The following is a 19,857-nucleotide window of genomic DNA, read 5'->3' as shown; positions in this document are numbered from 1 at the left end:
CATGAACCGTTAAAAAACTGTTTTAGGGCATGTTTTCTGTCGCAATATAAAAGACTACTGCTGATCACTTATCAAAGATAAATAGAGGAAAAACTGCCTTTCTAATAGCTGTCTCTGTACAGTTTGATTTAGACTGTTTGGCTTGTGTGTTGTAGGCTAAAAGTACTGTTCGTAGAACACTACTTCTGTAATTTCCCCAGTTCGGTTTTGTTTCTAGGTGACAGCGCATTGCCCTTCTGGACCTCCTTTAGGAACAACTGCTCATAGTTCTTAGTGTCTCAGCTGAGTTTGGGGTAATAGAGTCTTCCCATGTCGGCCTTGTGCCTCTGTTCCCATCCGAGAGCGTGCAGTGGCAAGCCAGGGTTCAGAAGACAGCTCTTAGACCTCAGACTGTTGTCCTTACTCTGGTGATGCTGATCCGGGCTGAGATTTGACTCAGATTTCACTGAGTGTAAACTACCAGAAGATGGGACTTCTGAGGAAAAGGAGGGGAGACCCTCTTTATTCTGTATGCTGCGATCCAGAAAATGAGTGAAGAACTCTACATTTTACTCAAGTTTGCTTTTCTACGTCTGTTTATACAGCTCACACATTGCAACTTCTTGTTCAACTGTAGGAGTCTCGGATTTTTCTTCATTCATAATTTCTCTCAAATGTTAATTTTGTTTGGTGGCGGTCCTTTCCTTGCCTCCCCACCTCACGTACTCTTTCCCACAAGAATTCAGGAAGTATAAAAGCCAATTTGAAAGTATTTGTTTCTAGTTTCTTAATGCCCAGGTCACACTGTTGTCTTGAATTAGTTTCTTTTTCTCATCCTTATCCGAAAAATGAAACCCCCCCCAAAAGGCTTATTTTGCGGGGTTAAATAAAAGAAAGAATGCAATGAAAGGAAGATTCCTTTTATCCAGGCGGCAGAGAACATGCAGGATGACTGAAAGTGCCTGAGGGCATTTGGTCCCTATTGGTTTTCACATCAGATGCAATGGTGCCCACAGATAGCCTGTATTGTTGTCAGTTAAATGGGATCATGAGTGTCTGAAAGGTGTTTGAGAATGAACCGAAAATCATTTTCACAAGTGGATGATTACTTCTGCCACATGTTAACCGAACTCTATCAGAATGGCCTGGATTTTTGAGCTTTGCATTAATTGCTCTTTCAACCTTGACTGAGGTTTCTCTTTAAGAAAGCCCTTTCCAGGACTAAACGACTCCAGATATTGATTTTTTTTTCCTTTCTGTATTTTTCCTTGAAAAATGAAGCATTGTATAGGAAGACTTTATCATTCAACATGTAGATTGATTGTTTCATTTCTCTGAATTAAAAGCTAGGCTCAAGTGATCTGACAAAAATAATAGTCCTTTTTTCCAAGCACTGAATAATTCCCATATTCTGTATACAATTATGTTTTTCAAATATTCATTAGTGATGATTTTTCATCATAAAGTGAAACCATGAACTCCCACAGCATGGACTCAGGGCAAATAAATTGTCATATTCTCTTTTCTATTAGAACTGTATGCCACCACTCCAACTGAAACGGAACTACAATATTTAGTAATCTGGGGAATTTTGTATGTTGAAGTATCCTTTGAACAATCTTTAAGTTAGAAAGGTTTTATAAAGTGCTTTTAAAGTATTTGGATAATTGTAATGAGTTATTTCATGTTCCCACTTTCCATTTCAAATATGGCATAGAGAGTATCAGCTGTTTATTTACTAGAATAGTGTAAGATATATTGGAGCTCAGACATATTGTGCCACAAAGTTGAGTTAAAGCTCAATTTTAAAAACTAATTGGAAAATGAGTTCTTGAAATCTCATTAACTTTTGTGCTTATATTAGAGAATATATACCATTTACAGAAAAATGGTTTAATTTATTATTAAAACTAATTTTGGAGGGTTTTTGGCTTAAAGGAAGACAAATCACAGAATGATATATGTGAATCTACTTTTAAAAAACATTCAAGGGCGTGCTGTGTAAAAACAAGCATTTAAAATAATTTTATATCACAAGCATTGGAGAATGAACATGTGATGAAATTTAAATATCTCTTTAAAAATTCAACAAAAATAAGCATAGTAATATTACTGATTTTTGTTTGCTTGAAGCTCGTTTTTACCCAATACCATTTTTCTCAATCTGTTGGTGAGACCACTTTATTGGTAATAATACATATCGTTAATGAGCAACACATATCTGAAGAAAAAGTGTCGAGTCCTGTCGTCACAGAACATTCTGATGGATGTCATAAAGGCTCTGATTTTGTCCACAAATGAAAACTTTTAGAAGCAACTTGGGTTATTAACACACAACTTTTTTTAAGGATCATAGTGATATCATAAAGATTGTGCCATTTTTAGTGTTGAGATTCTCTGGTGACTATATATAGTTATCAATAGAGAATGTGAAAAATAATGCTGTTTGCCTTATTGCTAGTAACTTGAGGTTTGGCCTTACCAAAGTTCTTAAATTTCTCTTCTTTCTTCTCTTCACTTGACATTTTTCCTAACAGCATCCACATCCTATTTTAAATATGTAATAAAAAATCTTAACATTCATTGCTGCATATCTTCTATATTTGAGGGTAGAGCATGACCCAAAAATAGAAACACCAAAAACAAAAAAAAGAAAGAAAGAAAAAGTCATAGGCAAATGAACATTGACACACGTTTAGTTGGTTTTTGTGCCTTGTTTTCTAGCAATGATTGCTATACCTCTTTGGCGCAAATAGTACTCCCCATTAGAAGCAGCCCTAGAAGAGGGATTAATTCTTTAAGATTATTGCTGTGTTTATACTGATTTATAAAACCAAATGCTTCAAGGCTTTAAGTCTTATGTGTTAAATCCAAGCTTTGTGTCAGTGCTGCTAATTTCTTTGTTACCTAATCCCGTGTAAGAAGAGACAATTTTAAAGTTAAGCAGGCAATTTTTTGTTCAAAGGGAACAACTTCTTAATACCTTAAGTTGGATGTATTGATGAAAGCAAACACTATTAAATAGTATCTGAGCAGTTACTTTTAAATAATCCAAAATACTCTAGTTACATGAGAATTGTGCTGCATTGGAAATATTTCAATGGGAAAAAATGTTATATATTTAGTACAAATTGGGATTGGAAATATGTGCTTTCCAAATATGTTACATGCAATAGAATATCTCTCTTATTCCCATTCAAATAATTCTTGGATCAAATTTAATTTTGATTAGGGATTTTTTTTTTTTTCTGAGCGCCATACTCTTGAGGCCTGGAGAATGTAGTAGGACTATGAAAATTGCTGATACATGTTCCTTCATTTTCCATCCATTTGTTACTTAGCTGAAATACTTCAAGAAGAATGAGTAAAAATGCTTTGTTTAAAACCAAATTCTATAGGTTGATGAAAATGAATAATGTTGAAAGGCTCATGAAAAAAGGAAAAAAAAAGACACAAAACTGGCTTTCCTCTTTAAAACCTCTTCAAAATAAGGTGAAAAAAACTAGCAGTATGCATTCGAGAATGTTGCTCTTGTGCTGTATGACATTTATTTTACTGGATAACATTATAAATTGCCCCAAAAAGCCCAGTTAATGGTGTGTTCCCAGTTTGGTATTTGGCAGGTCTGATTTACATATCCTTAAAAAAATCCTTTGAGTTAATCATGTAATCGATGGAGAGGAAGCTAATAATGACTCAGCAGGTTACAGAATATGCAGGGAGAGTACAACTGCTGTGCAGACCCACCAGCAGACCCGTAGGACACTAACCAAGGTGGTCTCTGTCCAGAATAACGAATATGCTTCCTGGAAGAAATTCTCTACACCTTTATTGGGTTGAATCAGATTTCATAAAGCAATAAAAAATCAATTTGTTCACAATTCTGAAAGGAAAATATTAATAGATTTTTAAAACTCTATTTTTATGAAACAGAAATGGATGACAGGTAAATAACTTTCAAAGATCTGTTTAATTAATACTATTGCTAGATTTAGCTCTATCAACCGTACCTTCTCCTTTACAGAATCATGCAGTTATAATTGATGTTCATAATAATGACCCCAAGATGCTACAGGGTCCTTTCTAAATCATTAAAGAAAGATCAAATTATATTTCATAACTATCTGAAATCAAGTTGACTTATATATACAAATTCTTCAAAAATTCGTTGTGGATGTAGTCTATACAGAGTAACACATTTTTCAGTAATTAAGAACACTCAAATATCACTACATAAGTATAATGAACTGAATCTTACTGGTTAGTAGAGCATAATGTGTTGAATGTAACTCTAGTATATTTTTCTGAAATAAAAAAACCTTAAGAGAATTTGTAACCTAACACTCAACATTAAAAAAAAGAGAGTGCATTTTTGTTTTTACAGATATTTCTAATAAATGGATTATCCTTTGGTCATTCAAATGATTTCTGCTAACTTTTTCCTTACTCTCTCCACAATTCAACCCTCCCAAAGCTAAGACCACCAAACCACAAACTTGAGAATAGCCTTGAATGATGGTAAACCATCTATCCATTAAAGCTCATAGGAGTTCTCCACTGTGCTCATGATACTTGTAGACTAAAGGTAAGGCTATTTGTCACTGTGTTTGACTTGATCATACCGGAAATATGATTTATGGCTCTATGAGGATTATATTCCCCAAATCCTTGATAATTTTTTTCTGATAAAATAAGACATAGTCTCAAACGTTGTTAGTGGTAATATAAAATTGTACAGCCACTTTGGAAACCAGTTTGGCAGTTTCATATAATGTTAAGCACACACTTTAAATATAATTCAGTAATCCCGCTCCTAGATATTTACCTGAGAGGAATGAAAACACAGACCCACACAAAGACCTGTACATGCATGTTCATAGCACTTTTGTTTATGATTACCAGAAAAGTGAAGGCAATCCAAATGTCCACCAGCTGGTAAATGGGTAAGCACATTGAAGTAACTTCGTAGAATGAAATATAATATTCAGGGGTGCCTGGGTGGCTCAGTCGTTAAGCGTCTGCCTTCGGCTCAGGGCGTGATCCCAGGGTCCTGGGATTGAACCCCGCATCGGGCTCCTCTGCTGGGAGCCTGCTTCTTCCTCTCCCACTCCCCCTGCTTGTGTTCCCTTTCTCGCTGGCTGTCTCTCTCTCTGTCAAATAAATAAATAAAATCTTTAAAATGTATATATATATATATAATATTCGGTAACAGAAAGGAATGAACTCCTGATACAGGCAATCGCATGGGTGAATCTCAGAAGCCTTCTTTTTACTAAGTAAAAGAAGCCAAACACAAAAGACTCTATACAATATTTTTCCATCTATATGGCATTCTGGGAAACAGCTGTAAAGTCAGAAATCACAATAGTTGTTGCAGAGCTGGGGAATGTGAGGAGGAAACTGATCGTGAAAGGACTTGAAGGAAACTTTGGAGGGATGCAGATGTTCTGTAAGTCCATTGTGTTGGTGGCTACATTGCTGTGTCGACACTGGGCAAATTATATACCTAAAATGGAGAATTTTTACTTTATGTGAACTATACTAATAAATCTTACTTTAAAAAAAATGGAAGACACGCGTAGTGTAGAAATGGTGACAGTGTAAAGGCATAAAGAACAATATGAAGGAGCACCTGGCTGATTCAGTAGAGCATGCAGCTTTTGATCATGAGGTTGTGAGTTCCAGCCCCATATTGGGCACAGAGATTATTTTTAAAAAATTATGAAATTCATCTTTAATCTCAACAGCCCAGTATTAACTGCAGCTTAATATTTTGATGCATCTTTCTGGATTTTCTTCCCATGCATGTACTGTAAGCTTGTGTGAGCTTTTTGTTTTTTTGTTTTTTTTTGTTTTTTAATGGCAACTTACTCATTCCTTACCATTTGATTCTTGGACGGTTTTGAGTTTCTGATTTTAAACAATATTGATGAACATCTTGTTCTTCATTCTTTCCTCACTTTTAAATATCTCTTATGCCCAGAATCTAATTTTATACCAGTGAAAAAGCAGCTAGACAGTGATACTAGGTACCTAATGCCAGAAATCATTCTTAGAGTGAAAAAAGCCTCAAATTTCTTGAAATTAAGTTTAACATGTTCTTATTCAGTATAGTTACCTTTTCTGTTGTATTCGTGTCCATTTTATTTTATAAGATCTTGGTCTGGTTAACGTGAAAACTGAAGGGCAGAAACTATCCGTTTTTGCTACATAGCACTTATAATATTTCCTTTACGCCGTCTATTCTTGAATGTAATTTTTTTTTCTTAGGCAGAGAGTAAAACGCTCCTGCCCAGCTACTTCCTAGATAACGCTTGTTCAGTTGTGACTTCCATATATGGTTGATTGAATTCCTTCTTAGAGTGTAACACCCCAGAATATCTCATGGCCAAACATTCGAATGCTTACCTTGGTTCCAGTCTCAAATTTTCTTTTATTCAATTTCTTATATCCTCTCCCAATCTCCAGGACATGTATGTATGTGTCCACCCACTCCTCTGCTGTTTTCAGAGAAATCCTACATTTTCGTTCCCAGTTTGTTGATCCATGATTTGGAATGCTGTTGCAGCAGGTAGTAGTATTCCTTGTGTAGGACCTTCACTCACAGCAAGACTTACACTTGCTGGTGGTGTTGATGGTTTGCGTATCACTATTCACTTTCACTTGTATATGACCCAGTTGCCCAGCAGCATGCTAAGTGAGACCCTGAAAAGAGACCTGAGAAGCAGGCAGTGGTCACGGGCAAAGGTGATTCCAAATGTCTTCTGGGGTTCCTAGGCAGCAGTTTGGTACAGATCTTGCTAGTGCACTTTTATACAGGGCATCTGTCGTGTCTCCAGCATCTAGCTCCTGAGGTCATTGCTGTTAACCCTGTAATAGGAGTTTGGGTGTGTGCATTTCAGGAGAGGGAAATTACATTGGAAAGACAGAAGGAGAGCAGCTAAACACCTATCGCCAAAACCGCGGAAGAGAGATTGGAGGCTAGAGCAAGGTGGGGCAAAGGGTTTTAAAAGGACCTCAGGAAGAAATAGTGAACAGGTGAGAATGGTAGCAGTGGATATCTCTGTCAGTCACTAAATGAATTCACATTGTATCCAGGAGCACAGGCAACGTGGTGTCAAGGGTACTGCACCAGCCAAATAGAAGTTCACCTAGCTGCTGATGCGTCTGAAAGAAAATACATAATGGATTTGGGTAGTGTGGATGATGACTTCCAATGCAAAAGCCCAGTTTTTATTTTGACTTTTAGTAACTGCATATTTGTCTTCTTGATTCTGAAAATTTAGAACCCAAGAAATCAAACTCATAGATACAGAGAACAGATTGGTGGTTGCCAGAGGAGGGAGAGCTAGGGGTAGGACAAATGGGGAAAGGGGATTTTAAAAATTTTTAAGGAGTCCCCATTCATTTCAACATACATCTTGCATTTCTTTTTAAAAAGGGGGCTAAAATGTTGGCTTTGCTTTGCAAAAGAGAATTAATAAGACAGAAACGAAAAATTCAAGCTAAGATTTAGTTTTTAAAAATTGTGAAAGTCTCTGGGGTGCCTGCGTGGCTCAGGCGTTAGATGTCTGCCTTCAGCTCAGGTCATGATCTTGTGGTCCTGGGGTGGAGCCCCTTATTGGGCTCCCTGCTCGGAGGGGAGCCTGCTTCTCCCTCTCCCTGCTGCTTCCCCCTACTTGTGTGCTCTCTCTCTCTCTTTCTCTCCGTCAAATAAATAAAATCTTTTTTTAAAATATTAAGCCTGTATTTGTCATATTTCAAACTTCTAACAATGTTTTCCACTTTTGTAGGACGTGTGTATAAGATTCCGTGGTATAATTTAAAAATAGCTCTCCATGATATGCTCCACTTGATTAATTTTTCATCTCTTCCTTTTCCTCCTTGATACATACGCTTACATCTATATATTCAGTAAGAACAAAAGTTTTATTCTCAGATGATTGACTACTTTATTCATTTCCATTCACATTACTATTTAGCAATGCAAAGTTAAACAAGAGCGCTGATGGTAACTATGTTGAATTATGCCCTGTCCTCTTCACATACATTATTGCCTGAATTTCATAGTTAGGAAAATTTTCCATAAATCAGCTAAGCCACCAAATTATGAGTCTGGCAGAGACCTTAGACATCAGCAAACCCAGTCCTGCCATTTATAGATGAAGGAACAGGAACAGAGATTGGTGCCAGCATTACTTGGGGTCACCCAGCTGGACAACTACCCTTCGCCCTGGGTTCTTGACTCTACAGCCGATGCCGCCTTGGGCCACACTCCTCAGCCCTGGTCACCTGAGAGCTGAAACATTGAGTCCTCTATCCCCAGTTTGTAGCCTTTGTCTCTCCTAAGAAGTGTGTGTAAGAATAAAATTCCCACTGGTTCTTTGATTATCCTTTCTAGCTCCAACTTCGCTCAATTTGTAGTAAGAACTAACAAATTGATAAGCCACATAAATCAATTCCCTTTCAAGAACCTAGAATAAGCTCATTTTGTAACACAGAAGCTACATGTTGCCTCAGCTTTCAAATGCACTAAACTTTGCCTTTAGCAGGCTGGTCTCAAGAATAAACACTTACGGAAGAAATAGGATTACACAGAGCCACAGCGTTATTCATCTGAAATATTCTTTGCTTGTTTTTCTTACCAGATATCTGTATGCCCTAGGACAGAAGGTTTGGAAAAGATGGAAAAAACGTTACTTTGTTCTTGTTCAGGTTAGTAAATTATTTTTCTGTTACAGAATCAATTTAAGATAGCAGTTCTCAAACTTTTGTGTAGTGGGGTAGATCTATTGATATTCACTGTGTTAGAAATTAAAACTAAAAAAAAAACTTTTAAATATTTCATTTTAAAATAAAAGTAGTAAATTTTTTACATGCTAACACAAATAACATTTTTGTGGAAAATACCTGTTTTCTGAATCAGTTTAGGGAAATGAGTGGTATTATTTTACATTCTTGCACATCTCTTCAATATCTAGCTTAATAGAATGCAGCTGTATTTTCATATCAGCGTCTACATCCAATCTGTTGCAATATCAGATGAAATTTAGCCTCTGGAAAATTCCACTGTACACACATGAAAGAATAGCTGTGAAAAAGATGATGTCTGAATATTATTACAAAAATAGTTTGACCTTGCAGATTCCCTGAAAAGATCTTAAAGTTCTTCAGGATGACAGGACCATACCTTGGGAAAAACTGCATCTTTTTGATAATTAATAGATAAACCATAATACTTAGAAGCTCCCATTTTTATACAGATATTCAGTTTTTATCCCCTATTCACAACAATTACATCTGTAAATTACCTGGGCTGGTAGATTTGTTTGCAATAGGATTCTGAATATAGGCAGATTACTGGGATAGTCATTCTGGCTGACTGTGTTTTGTTTTGTTTTTTTAATCATGGAAAACCTTTGCTCATAGAATATAGTCATGAAAATAAATTTACATTAAGGAATAACTTTCTAAGTAGTAGTCATTCCATTCTATGATGAGTCCAAGCTATTTTATCCCCAATGGATATATATGAAAAGAAAATAGTTCTTGGTATTCTTGACATAAAATAGTCTCTAAAATCTTATCAATTCCAACCCATGCATTAAGCAAACTTTAAATGGACTCTATCAGAATAACATGGTGAAAATGCCAAGGAAGGGAAACTGTCATTTGCTATCTTCCAGATGTCAGGCTGTCTGTTCATTGTTGGATGTGCCACAATGGCATGGCAACTTCAGGAAGAGTATAAAAATTCGGTCAAAAGTTTGATCTGCATGGCAAACAGCTAGCCTGTTTGGTTAAAATGTAGCCTTATGGGACTAGAACCAATATTTGGTCAACTAATTTAACAAAAGATACACATACTTGTACACACATACATTGGCCGTCTTGATATAAAGCCCAAGCATTTGCTTTGAGTAAGGGTCTCCTGTTCGGAGTTCTGGGAGAATCTGTCCTCCAAAAACCATACCCATAAGACTTCTTCTTTGGTTTCCAAGTTTAATTTCTTTACATTGTTACAAGAACTTAAATGCATTTACTAATCAGTTTTAATGCAGATCTTTCTGGACATTTGATTTTATTCCTCTTTATAGATGTCTCACATCTAATTTGACAAGTTTGTGTTAGCAACTTTATCAAATCTTTCTAAATCACTCAACTAATTTTTTCATAGAAACAGCAGCTCCTTTTTCATAGTCATACTTCATGCATTACTATGCAGACTCTTTTTTAATTCCATATTTTTAATAGGTGATGTTATTGGCACAAACCTAGCTGACTCTTAATAAGCACAGAGTTTTACATATTAGTCATTACATTTTTTTATTTTTACTTTTTTTTAAAGACTTTATTTTTTTAGGGCAGTTTTAGGTTCACAACAAAACTAAGAGGAAGGTACAGAGATTTTCCATACACCCCCTACCTCCACACATCCCATGGTCTCCCATGTCGTCAACATCACTTGATACAGTTATTACCAAGGATCCCATTCCCTGCCTATTTGACCCTTCTCTCCTCTGTGGCAACCACTGATCTTTTTGCTGTCTCCATAGTTTCACCTTTTCCAGGATGGAAATCATATAGCACATAGCCTTTTCAGATTGGTTTCTTTCACTTAGTAATAATGTGCTTGTAAGTTTCCTCCATGTCTTTTCATAGCTTGATAGCTCATTTCTTTTTAGTACTAAATAATATTCCATATCCCATTGTCTGAGTGAATCACAGTTTATTCATTCACTTATTGAAGGGCATCTTGGTTGCTTTTGAGTTTTGGCAATTATGCATAAAGTTGCTATAAACACTCTGGGCAAGTTTTTGTACAGATACAAGTTTTCAACTCCTTTGGGTCAATACCAAAGAGTACAGTTGCTGGATCATATTTATTATGTTTTAAAGAATGAATCAGAGAGTGTTCATTAGTCTAGAGATCTGGTTAAGTGACAGGCTAAGAGAGTTACAACAGTGTTGATTGTGTATGTGAAAACTGACTCTATTAGATCGGTCTTGAGAGATCAGATGATCACCTCATGGTTTTGGCCAGGTGAGATTTGAGGTAATCCTTTACTCCTTACCTTATTTCCTAATATACGATCACAAGAATCAAAAGTTACAGGACAAAGATGTATACTTTGATGATCGCCCTATAAAAGAGTTTAGAAATGAAAGAAAGAATTAGAGTAGTTTGAGGTCATTAATTGGTGGAACATTAGCCATGTCTTTGGAAAGCTAGAAAGTTCTTTGAGGAACATTAGCCATGTCTTTGGAAAGCTAGAAAGTTCTCTCAGTAACAAAAATAAGTTTAACATCTTTTTTTTGAAGATTTTTATTTGAAAGAGAGAGCACACACATGAGTGAGCGGGGAAGAGGCAGAGGAAGAGAATCTCAAGCAGACTCCCCTTTGAGCATGGAGCCCGATTTGGGGCTTGATATCATGACTCTGAGATTGTGACCCGAGCTGAAACCAAGAGTCGGATGCTTAACCATCTGAGCCACCCAGGCACCCCAAGTGTAACATTTTAAAAGGCAAAATTTAATTTAAACCCATAATTAAAATTTAAATGTAAACCCATATACTCCATAATTGAAATGTTGAAAAAACACTGCCAGACTATAATGAATTCAGATTTATTCTGAGATATCATCTTAAGATCTGAAGTTGTCTTTAAGTGTTGTAATTTTGCATAAATATGTGTATATACATGCCCTCACAGAGAGAATCCCACGCCAAATGTGTTGAGATAAACATGCCAGTACTCTGGCAACTTTTTGAAGTTTTAAATACAATTGAATCTTCCTTTCAATTCCAAATGTAATGGGAAGACAAATTGAATGCACACACTTCAAAATCAAGATGGATGTGTATGGAGATTCAATGAGAGTGACCCATTGGGAGGAACTGGGTAGTTGTTATTAGTATTTTTAAAGAGCGCTCTCATTCCATTGGCACGCAGCTTGTAGGTTCATACCTGCAGGCTGCATTATTGAAAGGTGAAGGAGTCATTTTTCTAGGGAGGACACTGTACCCCTGCTGTGTCTGCTGCTGCCATCGGCAGAATGGTGCTCTGGCGATAATGTGAATCTCATCACCACTTGTGAGTGTGTATTATGTGAGTGATATAGCTGAAGATGTAGCCATCAGCTCAAGAATTTGTGCTCATAAAAATTGATTGAGAGTCAGGTTTGGCCAGCTGCAAAGTCATTGTTCAAAGTGAACACTCGAATAGCTGCTGAGGTGAAAAGACTTTCATATAAACATTTAAAGCAGAGTTCAAAATAGGAAAATAAATTATTAATGTGGGGTGCTGACTTAGCTTCCAAGTAAGATTGTAAGTAAGATGAGTTTTGCTCCCCATTTAGATTCTGAAGTCAGTGTAGTTACTGTATTGAATAGATTTTCATGTTTTTTAAGAGGCGGCTTTTTTTTTTTTAATGAAGGTGGTAAATGTTGGTCCAAGCCAAATTGAAAGAATAATTGATTTTGAAGAATATGTTTGAAATCTTACCAAAGTTAAACTGAAGTGTTTCTTATTCCTTTTTCTTGTGCTTATTCAGTGTCCTGGTATAAGATTTGACACTAATACATTTTTGTTCATTAAATAGCTTTAAAATTCTCTGATTTAATCAAACTGAATTTCTAACTCTGTAATCTGCNGAGGATCTCATTGTTGTAAAGTACTTATGACACTAATACATTTTTGTTCATTAAATAGCTTTAAAATTCTCTGATTTAATCAAACTGAATTTCTAACTCTGTAATCTGCTAATGCCTATTCAAATAACTGTATGCCCCCACATTTGCATATTCTATGATAAATCCAGGTATTTTTGAAGCACTCACCTACTACACTTCTGTATTTTTTCTAATATTTATTAAGCAGTAGTAGCAGGCATTAATGTGAAGCACTTTTAACACATTCTCTTATTCAGTCGTCAGAATAAGGTGTGTTTCTGGGATTAGGTAATAAATATGATCCCGTTGTACAGATACAGTCAATGTACAAAGGAGTTATATCATTTACCTGGAATTACAAAGTTAGTATGTCAGAGAGTCAAGGATTCAAATCCAAATTTAGTCTACAGAGTAAACTTATTTTATTTTAATGCTATGATTAAATTGATGCACACACACACTGTTGATCTGAAGACAAATAGCCATAGGAATAATCACTGTGGATCATTAATTTCATGAGGTACCAAACTGTCTGAGTAGACATGGCCAGTAAGTGAAAGCACAGAGTGTCATGCTCGTGAAGGCCACTTACTGCACGACATCACTGGAAACTGAAGTAGACATCAGTGTTGTTTTGGCCCTGTATCAAAGTGTTCACTGCTTGTTGTCGATGTGTCAGAATCATGACTTGAAGTTGCTGCAAACAACAGCAGGCTATCAAGACGTAATGTTAATTACACATCAGCAGAGTTGGCACAGGATGTAAACAGTCAGCCATGTCACTGAGTGATCCGTACACGCTGCAAACATACGAGACGCGCTCTGTTAGTGAGATGCCATCACAAATCTGCTTGAGACTTAAAAGAAGTGGCTGCCCCAGCGTGTTGCCATCTGAAACATTCAGTCCACGTGGAGGTCCACTGCAGCAGGCTGCTGTCACCGATTTGAGAATAGCATTACGGCATGAAATTGTATGGTCTAGATCGAGTCTTAGGACATCAGCTATTGGCTGAGAGCAATGTGACGTGAAGAAATATATTGTTTGTCAGATTAAGAAAGTCATGGGATAGTGGCTGTCTAGCTTTATGTGTTAAATTGATTTAAAATTTACAAACCCAGGGCATGTTCAATGTGGGATGAAATCAAATCATACAGAATTATTTATGGAGAAGATGAAAGGCCCTCATCAACAGTACCCCTACCAGAATCGTCACCTTATTCTATTCTCATTTTCGAAGGACCATTGCCAAGTAACCATTGCCAGTACAGTAGCCCTCTGAAATTCTATCAGAGCGTGTGTGTGTGTGTGTGTGTGTGTGTGTGTGTGTATGGGCGCGCGCGTGCGCACGCCTTTTCTTAATGGAATCATTCCATATGTATATTGCTTTGATCCCCTTTTAAAAATATTACAGATGAGGTGCCATGTCAGTATATAAAAATCCACTTTATTCTCTTGACTGGATGATTGGATCCCATAGTGTGGATTAACATGATTTGTGCAACAGTTGCCCTTTTTTGGACATTTAAGTTTTTCCCTTTTTTAAATAAGTGATGATGAGGAACCTGGGTGGCTCAGTCGGTTAAGCATCTGACTCTTCATTTAGGCTCAGGTCATGATCTCAGGGTCGTGAGATCAAGCCCGAGCTGCGCTCTGCAGTGAGCGTAGAGCCTGCTTAAGATTCTCTCTCTCCATCTCCCCCTTCCTCTCTGTTCTCTTTGTTCTCTCTGTTCTCTCCTGCTCCCTCTCTCTCTCAAAAAAAATAAAACAAGCAATGATACAATCAAAAAATATACACACACGCACACGCACACAGTCCTTATATATTAAGCTTTGTGTGTATGTGGAAATATTCTTATAGAAATGGAATAACTGGGCCAAAGGGCATGGATACCTATTATAAGTAAGATTATAAAGATTATTTTAGATGACTGAGGAGTACTTAAATAGTCACCAGAACTTTGGTTTATCATTTGTCATTTTTTATAATTAATAGTCATTATGTGTCAGATAGCATGTGTTATTTTATCTTTCATGATGCACCCTTGCAATATGAAAGAAAATTCAAAGTTGTATTGGTTGTGGGCTTATTTAGAACAAAATGGTAGTGGACAAGAATTTTTTTCTTAAGTTTTATTTTTTAAGATAAATCTTGCTTTGTGATCATTGAATTTTCCATAGTGAAGAAAAAAGTGGTCATATTATTTTATACGATATACCCTGGACATTAAATAACAATACTTTTACTTTTCAGATTAGTTCTAAAATATGAGCTATTACATGATCATTTACCTATATCTTAGAAACTAAAATTATAAAAAACAAGGTGAAGTGAACATGGGCTGGATTTAGTAAGGAGAATCTCCTATGGATCAGGTGGTGATCCTAATGCAAAAATGCCTCTTTTATATACGCCCGGTGTTCCCTTAAAATTTTTGTTTCCGTCTTCATGTTTAGATTCCAGGGAACTGTCTGATTCCTCTTATTGCATAGCTCGTACCTACAAAAAACTGCAAAAGACCTATGAGAATTGTCCAATATTGTGAAGTCAGAATTAAATGTAGGCTCAGGTTTTTTGTTTTTTTGTTTTGTTTTGAAAATTGCTTTACAAGTCTCAATTTTAAATGCTGCAATGTAGGTCTTTCTACATATGTACATNGTTTTGTTTTGTTTTGTTTTTTGTTTTGAAAATTGCTTTACAAGTCTCAATTTTAAATGCTGCAATGTAGGTCTTTCTACATATGTACATAGTACATATGTCACATAGTAAAGACTCACTAAATATTTAAGGAAGTGAATATTATCTGTCCTTTAATTTGGGTTCCTTCTCAAACCTCTACGTGGAACATAAAATTGGCTTCTATTTGGGCATATGTGACAAAGCCTCGGTGTCCTGTTGGATCTACAGCCAGAACAGGGTCCCACCTACATCCAGTGCTCTCCAGCTTCTCTGCCTCTGTACTCGCTGAAACTGCTCTCATCGTCACACCGCCCTCGTCAACCATGTCATCATAGCTGCTTCCGCTTCCTGCCATTCTCCTTATAATCTCTTGTTTGGGTTGCCAAAATAATCTGTTTAAGGCATAACTCTGATTTTGCCACTTGCTGCTTAAATCATTCTATGACTTCCCATTACGCTTAGAATTACCCTGACCATGACCCAGAGAAGATCCTACCTGTTCTGGCCCCTGGCTTCCTCTTTGGTGAGCCTTCTGTCCCACTGAGCAACAGTTCAACTTGCAGTGTCCTGCCCCACATTAATTACTGTGCCAAGAACTGGAGCTCAGTACTTCAGAGTCACAGGCCTCCCTCTCCAAATGTACCTCAAATAAATATATAATGTGGGTTTATTTTTTAGTGTATGATTTCTGTGCAAATATGCCTTTGAATTAAGTCACCTGCCTTTCATCTAGTGGCTGTTCAGCTACTCCTAAACCCGTCTATAGAAATTCTGAACACTCTCTTGCTTTCATTTTCCCCAAGGCTGGCTCATTGTACCTACCCATTTAAGTATCAGATCAAATGTCATCTTAAATGGGCCTTTTCTGCCCACCCAATCCAAAGTATCTCTCAGCTCACTCCCTGTCCCAGTACCTTGTTTTATATTTTTCAGAGCATTTATTTCTAATCAAAATGATCTTTTCTTATTTATATATTTTCCTATTATTTCTTTACCCCTTCTAGAATTAATGTTCTATGAAAACAATGGCCTAGTTTTTCTTATAATCTGTGCGTAGAAACTATTTGTTAAATAAATTAATATTTGCACATCACTGGGAGCATTGTTTTTATTTTTATTTTTTTATTTTTATTTTTTATTTTATTATATTATGTTAATCACCATACAGTACATCCCCAGATTCCGATGTAAAGTTTGATGCTTCATTAGTTGCGTATAACACCCAGTGCACCATGCAATACGTGCCCTCCTTACTNAAACAATGGCCTAGTTTTTCTTATAATCTGTGCGTAGAAACTATTTGTTAAATAAATTAATATTTGCACATCACTGGGAGCATTGTTTTTAAAAGACTGTCTTTCCCCTCTTTAATTTATACACCAATTGCCACATTTTTTATGCCATTTGGTCAAGACAATAAATATATATTCCCCTCAAATCCATCATGATCTTGAAGATATATTCCTTTTCCTTGATTAATTTAAGCTGTGGGATTTTTTTTTTTTTTAATAGCTCTAGCAGCACCTTTGGCCTCTGCCAAGAACGTTTCCAGCTAAGGATTTTTTTAAGCCTTAATCTTTCCTGAAATTAGATAGTGGCAGTTGCTAAGCTGCCAGCTGTTAACATGATCTCTGCAGTAGGAATACAACATGCAAACGTGAATGCCGTGGTCTCTAAAACCTCATAGTTAGCACTCACACATGTGGACACAGACAGGTGTCGAACAGGTTGGCAATTGAAAATGAAATGAGAGGATTCCCAGACCAGATGCAGAGACCTCATGGGACTTGAACAACTTAAGTGAGGGTGCCCCGTCAAAGGTAGTGATGCCAAAACCTGATTTAATGCTGTCCTCAGATTAAAGTCTGTTTATATCCTCCAATTCTCAATAAATCCATTCTTTATGGAGTTAAGAGTGGGTTGCGTTAAGTATATTGAACGTTTATCATTGCTATATCTTTCCACTGAAAGGATTTTCAATTGCAATATAGTATTATTATATAAGCTTTGTTCAGTAATATACAAGGAAGCTTCTAAGTGAAAACAAATACTAGGTCAGACCACCTGTTTCTAATTCCCTGTCATGTGGTGATGAGGCAGAGGGAAGGCTGCACAGTCTCCAGCTTGGGAGCCCAGGGAGCAGGGTGATTCCCTCCCACCCCCGGTCCCATAGCTTCTCTTTCAATGACCTACTTTAACTTAGTGCCAGCTGATAGGAACGCTTCTCTCAGAGTGCAGCTTCTCCCGATTACCCTTAATTTGGACACTGGCTAGCAAACCAGTAGGTATACGGTGTTAACGCGGTTCAGAAGCACTCACTAGACTCTGTACCGCAGGGTCATTGTAGAGTTTGCTGCAGGAATGTGCTTTAACGTGAGCTTGCAAAAGACATGGGTAAAGTGAAAGCTCTTGGGGATACTAAAGAACTCCGAAGAAGTGTAAAATGCAGCATCATTTTATGGAACTAGAACCAGGAACCAGTGAATTAAAAGGATGGTATTCATGAAGTTAGTTGCTTCTGGAGCCAATGTATTCAAAAGCCAAACTAGTTTTTTTTTTTTCCCCCAAAAAAGTTGTCTCCTGGGTTGGGTTTCCTAATTCTTAGTGATAGCTTTGTTAGTCGTTGGTGTTTTGTTACTCTTCCATCTGTACTCATTGTTAAAACCCGCAGCCCAGTAATCCGTGAGGGATTCTAGGTCTGTTGAGTGACTTTAAAGATAATAAAATATTAAACTATTTAAAAAGTACAAAATAAAACAAGTGTTTAATACTTTATCATTTAATTCACCATGGCTTTAGAAAGTAGGTGATTCCTTTGAAGGTAAAGGGGTTTTGGGGGGTTTTTTAGGCTTTTTTAATATTTCTAAAGATCTTAAATCGGGTACTTAAAATTTTATATATCCATCATGTTAAATAATTGTTTAAAGTTAGCTAGAAATATAGTAGTTAAAGCATAAAACAGCAACTGGACCTGTATTTCAAGTTATATTAAAGAAGGAACACTGATGTTAAGCATGTTACATTGCATGTGTAAAAACAAGCCTTTGGACAGGATATTTTGAAGACTAGATCTTAAATGGCAAGCAAATTTTTAGCATTTGACGTGGGTTCTTTAGTGCATGACCACATGAACATAATTAATGTAGAGATCTTTAGAGATGAATCTTTTTTTTAAAAAGTAACAATTTCAAAAACCTACTTTGAAATATATAATCAAGATAATGTCCATTAGAAGTAAAGGGATAATATCTAAAACTCTATTTAGAGGCATCTCCACTTTTTTTTCCCCCTCGGTTCTTGTTCATTTACATACTTATTCAACAAGTCTGTGAACTCAATGGGAAAGAAACAACCCAGGGGAGAGAGAAAGGAAGGGAGGGAGGGAGAGAACCAAGTGAAGCTGGGACACAGAAGCCTAGACAGGAAAGTCAACAGACCTCAAGTCATTCCCAGCAGAGAAGCATATGGCCCCAAAATCAGTTCCATCCCCGAATGGGCCAGGTGCCTTCACTCTGTTACGGCAACAAGGCACGTCTCCAGCCCCCAGGAAGAGCGAGAGGATGATGGTTTCCTGACGGCTGGGTGTGGTTTGCTGGGAGACTCCTACATAACAGGTCGGCAGATTTCATGGGGTTTTTCCATTATTTATCCCTGATTCTCTCAAAGCTCTGTGGGGCGCATTTTCCTTGTCTGTGCTTGACAGGAACTCACTCAGGTATGTAAGGGTTCGAGTGATTTCCCCAAGGTCAATACCTGAGATGAGTTGGAAAGAGTAAGTGGGGCTTCTCTTTTGCAATGGCAGGCTCCTTAAACCTGGCTTATCCCCTTCCCTTCCTTTTGAAATACCTTAACATAATTATCTTCAGAGAGCCCTTTTCTGGCCCAATTATTGAAAATATACCCCCTTCAGTATCATTCTCTTTACTCTGTTTTGTTTTTCTTCAAAAGCAACTCACACTCAAACTTGTTTGAGATAATTGTTTATTTGTAGAGTCTTCTCCATTCTGTATGAGATTGGTTTTATTTTTCTAATTTTTTTTCTAATTCTGGGGACATTGTTGTAATGCTTAGGACCTAGAAATATTCATTGTAGATACTCAATAAATATTTGTTGAATGAATGAATGAGAGGAGAGAATACCCATAAGAACAGGGGAAGACATGAAAATTATAAATGCACACGAAACTGAAGTCATTCACCATTCTGATTAGTAAACAATGAAAGACTATCTCCCAGATCGCTAAAAGGTATCAAAGAAGGACCAAGTATCTTTCTAAAAGACCATATTACATTCATGCTAGTCTTCCAACTCTTTTGCTAATATGTCCCTTAAAATAATTTTGTACAACTTACAGGTCATTGTAAACTTTTTTTTTTTAAAAGAGAGAGCGGGGGGCAGGGGTGGGGGAGGCAGGGGGAGAGGGAGATTATTGTTTTTGTTTAAAGATTTTATTTATTTGACAGCGCACACAAGCAGGGGGAACAGTGGCAGGGAGAGGCAGAAGCAGGCTCCCCACTTAGCAGGGA

At 36.8% G+C, this 19,857-nt stretch overlaps 1 protein-coding gene across 8 annotated transcripts in view; it reads left to right on the top strand.

The window, feature by feature from the left end:
- The window catches only part of CADPS2 (calcium dependent secretion activator 2), a 544,075-nt gene that overhangs the window by 346,670 nt on the left and 177,548 nt on the right, over nucleotides 1-19,857 (top strand). For all 8 annotated transcript variants that reach the window (XM_034671263.1, XM_034671268.1, XM_019799438.2 and 5 more), the window contains exon 9: nucleotides 8,628-8,694. In XM_034671263.1, coding sequence (XP_034527154.1) covers nucleotides 8,628-8,694 — 67 coding nt within the window. The remainder of the gene's footprint in view (nucleotides 1-8,627; nucleotides 8,695-19,857) is intronic.

Source organism: Ailuropoda melanoleuca, chromosome 1, assembly GCF_002007445.2.
Source record: "Ailuropoda melanoleuca isolate Jingjing chromosome 1, ASM200744v2, whole genome shotgun sequence".
Lineage (NCBI taxonomy): Eukaryota > Metazoa > Chordata > Mammalia > Carnivora > Ursidae > Ailuropoda > Ailuropoda melanoleuca.
Note: the sequence above shows the minus strand (reverse complement) of the source record. Positions and strands in the feature narration are given on the sequence as shown.